General features: G+C 41.3%; 1 protein-coding gene across 1 annotated transcript in view; it reads right to left on the reverse strand.

The window, feature by feature from the left end:
• Positions 1-3713: 3713 nt before the first annotated feature.
• The window catches only part of LOC103195816 (DLA class II histocompatibility antigen, DR-1 beta chain-like), a 24411-nt gene continuing 17225 nt past the window's right edge, over positions 3714-10899 (reverse strand). The window contains 6 exon segments of the mRNA XM_042780747.1: positions 3714-3724; positions 4202-4262; positions 4265-4314; positions 5025-5306; positions 7882-8085; positions 8088-8150. Of these exon segments, the coding sequence (XP_042636681.1) occupies positions 3714-3724; positions 4202-4262; positions 4265-4314; positions 5025-5306; positions 7882-8085; positions 8088-8150 (671 nt within the window).

A 10899-nucleotide genomic window follows, 5' to 3' on the forward strand; every position in this document is an offset into this window, starting at 1 on the left:
AATTTTTAAAAACAAGACAACTTCACTAGGCTTTTCTTTTAGAATTTAGAAACATCATCAATATTCTAAATGCTGGTGGAAACAACATTCTATTTTAGTCTCCTTGGACTCCTGTGGGGCTGATGCTTTAGGATAGATATGAAAAGTGGATTTTTTGTTGTTGTTGCTGTCAATCATTTTACATTTGCATTTTGAATTTTACTATATAGATACCTCCTAGCTGCCATCCATTCATGATCCTAATAATAGTGCATGAAAGACTCCATTCCTTTAGAGTCTTATAAATCCTTGACTTAAAAAAAAAGAACTATTATGAATATTTGGGAGATAAATATTTCACATTGCTATTTGGGTTTGCATTTTTCTTATTATTAGTAAGCTTGAGAATATATTTTGTTGCCCATTGGCATATTCTGTTCTGTAAATGGCTTATATGCTTTGCCCAATTTTCTGTTGGATTCTTATTCATTTATTTATTGACCATTGATGATTTTACATAATAAGAAATTTATCTTAATATCTGCCTTATCTGTTGCAAATTTCCCCTGAAATTGACATATTTCTTTAATTTGATCATTTTGCCATTTTCTCCATGCAAAAAAAAATTTCAAATTTTTCTTCAAATCTATTTTTTTTCCTTTATAGTTTCTTGATTTTTTGTCTTGATTAGAATGCCTTTTTAAAAATGATGATTTAAACAGGTTTATTAAGATATACTTTATGCAGCACAACATTCACTCATTGTACATGTAAACTTCAATGATTTTAGTAAATTTATATTTTGTGCTACTGTCCCCAAAATCCACTTTTAGAACATTTTTATCACCCCAAAGAGTTTCCTGTTTGCAGTTAAATCACATGCCCACCCCAAGCCCCATGTACCCCCTGATCTTTCTGTGTCTATAAATTTTGCTTTTTCTAAACATTTTATGAAAACAGAATCATATGACAAATAGTCTTTTATATCTGGCTTTTTTCTCTTGGCAAAATATTTTGAAGCCCATCCATTTTGTAGTACATATCAGCATTTTTTCTTTTTTATTGATGAACATTGCCTGGATATACCACATTTTGTTTATGCATTCGCTAGTTGCTGGATATTTTATTGTTTCCAGTTTCAGGCTATTATGACTAATACTTCTATCAACATTTGCATATCTATTTTTGTGAAGAACTATGGTCTCATTTCCATTGGGCGAATTCCAAGGACTAGAACTGTTGGGGTATATGACAATGCCTTGATAAACAGAGAAAATATTGAAGTTGTCAAGGATTTCATTCTACTTGGATCCATAATTAACACCCATGGAAGCAATGTATCGCATTGAGAAAGTCTGCTGCAAAAGAAATCTTTTCAGTTTTAAAAATCAAAGATGTCATTTTGAGTATTAAAGTGCACCTGATCCAAGCCTTGGTAGTTTCAATTGCCTCATGTGCATGCAAAAGCTGAACAATGAATAAGGAAGACTGAAGAAGAATTGATGCATTTGAATTATGGTATTGGTGAAGAATACTGTATATACCATGGACTATCAGAAGAACAAACAAGTCTGTCTTGGAAGAAGTGCAGCCAGCATACTCTTTAGAAACAAGGATGGTGAGACTTTTTCTCATGTACTTTGGACATGTTATCAGGAGTGACCAATCCCTGCAGAAGGACTTCATGGATGGTAAAATAGAAGATCAGCCATAAGAAAGAAAGACCCTCAAGAAGATGGATTGGCCTATTGGCTGCAACAATGAGCTCAAACATAGCACCAATTGTGAGGATGGCACAGGACAAAGCAATGTTTTGATCTGTTGTATATAAAGGTGCTATGAGTTGGTATTCACTCAACATCACCTAACAACAACATGACAGATGTATGTTTTGGTTTTTAAGAAATTGCCAAACTGTCTTCCAAAGTTGTAACATCTTACATTTCCACCAGCAACATATCAGGGTCTGGAAAGTTTTTTTTAAATTTTTTTATTCTTAACCCTAGATTTAAAATGATGATATTAATAAAAATAATAATTAATCTTTTTATTAATTTTATACTTTCTTTATATTTTGTTGAAAAAAATGAATTTAGGATAGATCTTACTAAAAACTAGAAACTCTCCATTTATCTTAAAGTAAACTTCAAGTGATTCAGTAGCTAATTCTAGACTGTGTTTCACTGGTGCATTTAACTAACAATGAATCAATCCCAAAAACATGTATATGTTTTAGCAAATTATAGAGTTGGTCACTCCTCATTATGATTCCTTTAAAAAAAAAGAAAAAGAAAAAAAAACCCCTGGAAAATATAGTTTTCCTCATAAAGTTAAGTATCAATATTTTAAGTTCTAAAAATCAAAAAAACAAACAATACTCTTGCTTGTTTTTAAAATTGTAATTGGGTTCATGGCTGGCCTTTTGTACTCAATATGTTCACATACACAAAAACTCAAACCATGGATTGTGTGTGCCCAGCAAGAATATATAGGCCTTCATGAGGAAATTAATTAAAAATGCTAACAACCTAAAAGTGCCAGACATCATTGTTTGTCATGTTTGTTATGTCCTATCTACAGCCTATGATACAAAAACCAAAAACCAAACTCACTGCCATCAAGCTGATTCCAACTCATAGCGACTCCCATAGGTTTTCTGAGGTGTTAAATCTTTACGGAAGTAGATTGCCCCGTCTTCCTTGCACAGAGTGCCTGGTGGGTTTGAACCACCAATCTTTTGGTTAGCAGTCAAAGGCCTTAGGCACTGCACCTTCAGAGCTCCTTTATGGTACACGGAAACCTATGTATTTATCTTTGATGATGCAAAGGAGGAGGCCACCATGATTTAAGTACATTAAAGGGCTTTCTCTTAACTCAGTTAACATTCCTTACAGAAGACAGAAAACCTAAGAAAAAGCATGCAAGAAAATCACCAGACCTACCATTTACCAAAATTTAGGAATACAAGTGAAAGCAGTTATTGTACTGCAATGTAATACTCCCTTTCTCTTTTATCTCTACTTCTTTTTCTTGAAGTTGTAGGAAAGAGATGATTTTCATTCCATGTTTATTGAGAAGTCTTTTATAAAGTAATATGAGAAGGTGAGTTGAGAGGCATGGGAAGGAGTAAGGGTTGAATAAAAAGGAAATGGGCAAAAATGAACACAAGGTACTATAAACAACATTGAGGACTTCCAGGCCAAGGTCAGCAGCTGAGAAAATGCATCAAGGAGGACATTTTTCTGTAGGGTCACTGGACCAGGAGTGAGCCAGATCCTGAAGAAGCTCTTTGTGTGGAAGAATAAGAGAGAAGCACAAAATCTTTTCACACTGTTAAGAAGTTGGGACAGAAGGTTCTTCCCTGAGTTCTTCCTCCTCTTCGTTTCAGTTGAGGAGTCCCGAGAAAGAGAAAGAAGAGTGTTGTTTCCCAATGTAACTTCATAATCAACTTCGTTTTCCCCTCTCTTGGGGCCTTGAGTTATACCAACCCAGTAAGAAGAAAGGGAAAAAAAAAAAAAAAGCCTTAAGTCTCTGTGAACCAATGCTGCTCTACAGCACAGGGCTCTTAAGCATAGGGAAGACATGTTAGTACAAATTGCCTGATCAGAAGTCTGAATCCAAAGTCTTTCCTGATATTTCCTTCTCCTGTCTTGTCACCTCTACTATCAACTCTAAGAGGAACAAACCTAGTTCTAGAAAGGATTGAAATATATTTTCTTACCTATTGGTTGAAGTCAAGAGTGTCCTGGGAAAAAGAAAGGAAGATATGTGTTTATAAGACATAGAGGCAAATCTGTCCCCATATACCATGTTCTCAGTTCTAGATCTCCCACCTGAGATTTCTCAAATACTACAAACCATGATGGTAGAGAAGAGATCTGGGTCTGAGAGCCTGCAATCTATGAAGCTTCTGCCCAGACAAATCCAGCATAACTGATCAGTCTTAGTGGCCCCACTTTAATTTGCCCCAATGTTGACACAAGATCTCCATGCATAGTAGCCTTTCTTTTATCTGTCCCAGATTATAACCCCTATGCTCTGACAAAAAAAAAAAAAAAACAACAACAACCATGGGCTCTTTATTTCTGGATGTCCCAAAATTGACTAGAAAATAAAAGCTTTATATAGGATCACTGCTATATAGAAAACTACCTTGAACAAAGCCATATGTCTTCCCTCAGAGAAGTCCGTGGGGAATCTCAGCTACCAACAGGTTCCTTACCTTTCTGATTCCTGAAGTAGATGAACAGCCCCACCCCAAGGAAGAGCAAACTGAGAAAAAAAAGCCCCCGATTCCACTCAGCATCTTGCTCTGTGCAGAGTCAGATTGTGTTCCTAAGAGAAGAAGCCAGATTTAGTGATTTTTACCCCAAATCCAGCTTCTCTAATTGAGACCCTGAGATTCAGAGCTTTGAGAATGGAGGAAGTAGTCTGTTATTCCATGTAGAATAATTGGCCACTTCAAGGGGGGTACAAAATCACATTAAGTATACACAAGGTTCAGGCATTGAACTGGTTAAATATTACAGCCCTGACGTAAGGTTTGACCACCACATCTGATGGGAGAGGGGCCTGGGACTCAATGACTAACTTCTTTAGAGTGCCAGAGCTAATAGAAGGCAGAGCTGAGATTGCATTTCCTTTCCCTTTAGGCCAGTAGGGCCCTACATCGTAGAGGATGCTCCTCCTCTCAGATCACAATGAACATTTATGTAACTCATAGCCACAATACCAGAAGTAGAAGCCCAGCCCCAGAGACTGAGGACTGGTACCCAGGGCCAAGAAGGTAACTATGCCCTGTGATATTATGAGAAGATTCAAAACAGGGACAACCTCGTTCATGCTTGCCAGACATCATTGCTTCCTCAGGGGCATAGGTATTTGTGGAAACTACCACAGAGATACTCTGAGTGACCTGTATTAAGGGAGAATAGAATATGGAGAACATGGAAATATGATGTGGGAAGAGGAACCTGACGCTCAGGGACAAGCAAAATCCCCCTTATTGGTGAGTGAGGAATTTATGAGGGCAGACAGCTTCTCACCCCATTCCACTGTGACAGGGCTCCTCAGGCTTGGGTGCTCCACTTGGCAGGAGTAAACCTCTCCCCTCTGAGGAATGGCTTCAAGCATCACCAGGATCTGGAAGGTCCAGTCTCCATTCTGGATCAGGCCTGTGGAGACAACCCCAGCCTCCTCTTCCTGTCCATTCCGGAGCCATCTGACTTCAATGGGGCCTGTATAGAAACCATTCACAGAGCAGACCAGGAGGTTGTGGTGCTGCAGGGGCTGAGTCTTTGCAGGATACACAGTCACCACAGGCTCCACTAGGAGAGAAAAGGCCGAGAGAATGAGTGAGGAACACAGAAGAACTTTGCTTGGCTGCCTCTCTGTGTCTCTTTCAAACCCACACTCAAGGTTTGGGCAGACCTTCCTCAAGGCCGGCCATGTGACCATAGGAGTCAGTATGTCATGGTCCTTGAATTTTTACAACATGGACCCATTAGATCTAAGAAAGAAACATGAGTAAAATTGTGAGGTTTTTTTTTTTTTTAAATAATTGAAACAGTTGTTCACTGTTTGAAGTGTTTAAAAATCGTTGCAAGGCATGTAGTGTTTAATTAAAAGCATGATTTTTAGTGCCAGTGTGGCTAGGTTCAAATCCAGGCTCTGCCTCTTACTGTATGGTCCTGGGAGAATTTTTCAACCATTCCTCTGTGCCTCAGCTTTCTCACCTACAAAGAAGGATAATAATAGTAACTTACCTCTTAGGGTTACGGAGAATTGATGCAATTAAAATATGTGATACATTGCCTGGAATTTAGCCTTTAATATATGTTAGCTAGCTATTATCCTTGTTTACTCTGAGAGGAAATGTGATTCAGTGTAGTATGGATAGATTGGAGAACAGCAGTGGGATAGGTGTGAAGATAAGAGGATGAAGTCCTAGGATGCTACCTTGATGCACTCACAATTTTGAAGTTACAGAAATGGTTCTACCACTGGGAAGGAGGAATAGACACGGGAGATTGCCTAATTCTGTGAGTGGAGTTCTAAGGAAAGTAGGAGGTCTAAAGAAGGGAGAAGACAAGAAGGAAAGTCACTCATTCAAAAAATTCTAATATTTAACTCTTACCTGATCAACACTTCTCCTTTGTCAAAACAAACATATCTAGTATTGGAATTGTTACCTTTTTACACTGTGTCTCTTTCAAAAGTGACATTTGAGGTCAGGGTAGGGTCTGGGGCTCATTAATATGTGTGCTTAATGCTTTGGACAATTCCAGACACTGGCAGTCCTTTGGGAAATACAATTATTTTTTAAAAAACAAGGAGAAACTCTTTGAGAGACATTTTTACAATACCATAGAATGGTATATTTAAGATAGATGGTAAATCATTATTAACAATTTTGCAATATATCTCATTTCATAAGAGTGTTTAAATTCTTAACATTGAAAATAAGAGAGTCAAACCATAAACCACAAACTAAAGAAAATGCTGAATGAAATATCAGCAACATGTTAATAATCTTAGTAGAGAACTCATTTCTCTGAAAAAACATCAGAACCCTAAAGATAATAGTCAATAGATAATTCTTAGAGTAGTAATTACAATTGACCAATACATATATGAAAAATGTTTAAAAGCCTCAGAAATGAAGCAATATAAATGAAAAATAAAATTTTTAACCGTGTATGTGGCAATATTAGAAAAACAAACCTAAAAAAGAGACTATGAGGTAAATTGTGTTACAACTATATAATACAATGTCTAACTAGCTACCTACTAGGAGCTCTGGTGGTGCTGTGGTTAAAGTGTTTGGCTGCTAACCAAAAGGTCATAGGTTCAACCCCACCAGCTGCTCTGCAGGACAAAGATGAGGTAGCCTGCTTCCATAGATATTTATAGCCTTGGAAGCCCCAAGGGGCAGTTCCACTCTGCCCTTTAGGGTCATTTTGATTCAGAATCCACTTGGTGGCAGTAGGTAGTTAATTACTACTATCATTATAAAAATAGCAACATTGGTATGTTAATAAAAATATATACTTCAAAAAAGCCAATTTCATAAGTATTTCAGGTATGTGAAAATATATACATTAAAAAAACAACAAAAATAGCAGGAAATTTCGATCTAAAATAAGCCTCAGAAAAGTCAGAGATGCCTAAGAATTTCCTTTACCTTCATCCCGCAAAAGATAAATAAACAAATTACTCTGGCACTTTTTCCTCAATGAAATGCACATGAAAAAACAAAAACCCTCCCTCCTGAATCCACTCACCTTACACACCCACACTGTCTGTGCCTCTGCTTTCCCTGCCCCAACACACCACACACACACACACACACACACACACAGTCTCTCTGGCACACGTTCACCTCACAGGCCCACCCTCTGTAACCACACCTCACACACTCTCCTCTCTCACAGTCACGCAGTGACACAATATTCACCGTCTACCCGACAACACAGGCTCACAAGAATATCCTAACTTCGAAGACTCGCTGAAAATCGCACTCACCCACTCCTCCTTCCTTCCCTCCCTCCCGCGCTCGCTCGCGCTCTCTCTCTCTGTCTCTCTCTCTCTCTCTCTCTCTCTCACACACACACACACACACACACACAGCACACGCTCACCTGACAGGCCCACCCTCTGTAACACAGCTCACACTCTCCTCTCTTACAGTCGCACACGGGCACAATATTCACTGTCTCCCCCACAACACACAACCACACGGGTCCTCACAACTTCCAAGATTCATTCACAGTCCCACACTCAGCGCCCTGTCTCCCTCTCTTTCGCTGTCACTCACACACACACACACACACACACACACACCGTCTCCCGCTCGCACGGACACCGTCCCCACCTGCCCTCGCCCTCACCCTCCGCGCTCACCTCGTCGCTGCACCAGGAAGCTCTGGATAACCCCGTAGTTGTGTTTGCAGTACGTGTCCACCGCGGCCCGCGCATCCTCCAGGAGCTCCTTCTGGCTGTTCCAGTGCTCGGCGTCCGGCCGCCCCAGCTCCGTCACCGCCACGAACTCCCCCACGTCGCTGTCGAAGCGCGCGTTCTCCTCCCGGTTATGGATGTATCTGTCCAGAACCGCACTCGCTCCGTCCCGTTGGTGAAATGACACTCAGACTTAGCCTGCTCCAGGAAATGTGCTGTGTGGACAGCGATGAGCCGGTCACGGGCAGCCCCTCGGGAAGAAACTGACGGCAAACTGAGCCAGTCAGGGCGCCCCAGCGGGAGGTGGAGGGCACTAGAGACCCCTGCCGGGCTCCACCCGCGACACTCAGCCACTTGTCACCGCCCCATCCTGACTGAGGCCAAGCGTGTTCCTACTCTTCCGAGGTCCTTCGGTTCCGCTACTGCTTAGACACTTGACTGGAGACCTCCACGTTTGAGCCACAGGAGGATGCGCCCATCCCTGCATCTACACCACCTTTTCCTGAGCCTCCCTCGTCTCATCTCCCACAGTTCTTCCCCTCCTCCTCTGACACTTCCTTCCCCCTTCAGGCTGCAGAGATTCCTTCAGTCCCCACCTTGTGCCAGCCCTGTGCTGCCCTCTGGGAAGCCAAAGGAGGGAAAACAGATTCTCCCTCCACTCATGGACCTTAAATTTGAGTTAAAACCCCCAAAAAACCAAACTCACTGCTGTGGAGTCAAACCCGTTCCCGAGGAGGTATCATTATAGGAGTAGATTGCCCAACCTTTCTTCCGAGGAGTAGGTGGAAGGTTTGAACCGCCAGCCTGGTGGTTTGCAGTCAAATGCCTTAGGCACGATCCTACCAGAGCTCCAAATTTGAGTGAAATTTGAGTGAAAGTGATAGATAAAAGCCAAACAACAATTTATGTAGGGTTGAAAAAAGAGTGGAGTTCTGTAACAGAGTATATGGAATGCTCTAGATTGCTGTAAGGTGTCACAGAAGGAAGGACTCTATGAAAAAATGACATTTCAGATGATGTTATGGATTGAATCATGTTCCCCCCCAAAAAAATGTGTGGTAAAAAATGAATCCTTTTGCATGTACAGAACTGTGTTGTCAGAGATGACAAGCATTGCTCTATGGATGGATAGATGGGTGGACAGGCTGAACAATCAGGTATGTGCAGGCAGGGGGTAATGTGCAGACGATGTTTCTACATGCATATTTGTATGTGCTGTAAGAATATCCAGGTGTATAGTAGAGCTGACAAGGGGCATGGTTGTGGTGGCTTCTTGGCCACAGCCAGCTAACCAGAGGGAACGATACAGGCTCGGCACTGTGGTGACAGGGGACATCAAACTCAATTGGCATAACATACTACACAAAAACATTGTTCTACATCCTACTTTGGTGAGTAGCGACTGAGATCTTAAAAGCTTGCAAGCAGCCATCTAGATGCAACAATGGATCTCTTCTTGTCCAGAACAAAGAAAAATGAAGAAAACCAATCAGGAAACAATTAGTCCAAGGGACTGGTAGACCATGCGATCCTCAGCCTATATGACCATGAGACCAGAAGAACTAGATGGTGACTGGCTACTTCTGTCAACCACCTGGAGGGGGATCAGTGCAGGAGATCCTGAATAGAGTGGGAGAACAATGTGGAACAAAACTCAAAATCATTTTTAAAATGACCAGGTTTGCTGGTCTGATAGAGCCCGGTAAGACTCCTGAGACTGTGGCCCCTAGCTACCCTTCAGTTCTGGAATTGAACTCACTCCTGTGGCTTCCATCCAAACCATAGACAGGCATATGGGGTGAATTTACATCAGATGGATACACTCCCTGGAGTGATGAATCATGGAAGAACAGAAAGACAGTGCTTGCACAGGGAGATAGCTGTGGGGTGGGGGTGGAGGTGGGGAGTGCATGGGAGGGAAGGACACATGGAAGAGATAACTATGGGGAGGAAGTGGGAAGAGAGCTGTTACATGTGGGAAATTGCAGTCAATGGCTGAGACAAAATGTGTATGAACTGTTGTATGGAAAATGAATTTGCTCTGTAAACTTTCACCCAAATCACAATAAAAATTTTTTAAAAAGTGTTGTAAATCTAAACCCCTATACTTCTGATTATACTCCCACTTGAGAATGGCTTTTCTCTGCTATGTTAATGACAAAGTATTAGTGTAGGGTGTATCTTAATATCAGCCTCTTTTGAGATATAAAAAGAACAGATTGAGCATCACATGAAGCAAGCAGAAATGGGGGAAGATAGGTGTAAGCCACATGAAGATCCCTGAAGAACAGAAGCTCAGAAGAGATGTGGACCTTCTTCAAGAAAGCACAGAAAGGAGTTCTGGCAAGATGGTGGACTAGGCAGAAGGATTGCACAGACCCTCTTCAACAAAGAAAAGGGAAGCCAATTAACACAGACACAGAAGATAATCTTGGACCCCTGAGCCTTGAAGGGAAGGATACAGAATTGGATTAAACCCCAACTAGCAGAAGAATTTGCATGAAAATACCAAAAAAAGGAGACATACGGAGCTGCGGTGTGACAGTGAACTGAGTGACCCTAACAGTACAGGCAGCTTGGAGATTCCCGACTGGTGGTAGGAACTCAGAATTAACCTAAAAATCACCCTGCTAGCCAGGGACTGCACAGACTGTGCACGGTGGCTGGGGAAAAAACAGAGAAGGTGAAGAGAAAGGTGGGCTAAGTGTGGACTTTTACCAGTCCAGAGGACGACGCCATTTTCTAGGTTTAAAAAGCGGCTTGACTATTTTGGATATTTAAAGAAACAGCACTCTCGCAGATTCCTGTGGTGGTAGGACTTAAGAATTAACTTAAAAATCACCCTGCTAGCCAGGGACTGCACAGACTGTGCACAGTGGCTGGGGAACAAACGGAGAAGGTGAAGAGAAAGGTGGGCTGAGCTGTGGACTTTTGCCGGTCCGGAAAGCGCCGCCATTTTGAAGG

This window comes from Orycteropus afer, unplaced genomic scaffold (genome assembly GCF_000298275.1).
Source record: "Orycteropus afer afer isolate SDZICR_OR568_19922 unplaced genomic scaffold, OryAfe1.0 scaffold00059, whole genome shotgun sequence".
NCBI lineage: Eukaryota > Metazoa > Chordata > Mammalia > Tubulidentata > Orycteropodidae > Orycteropus > Orycteropus afer.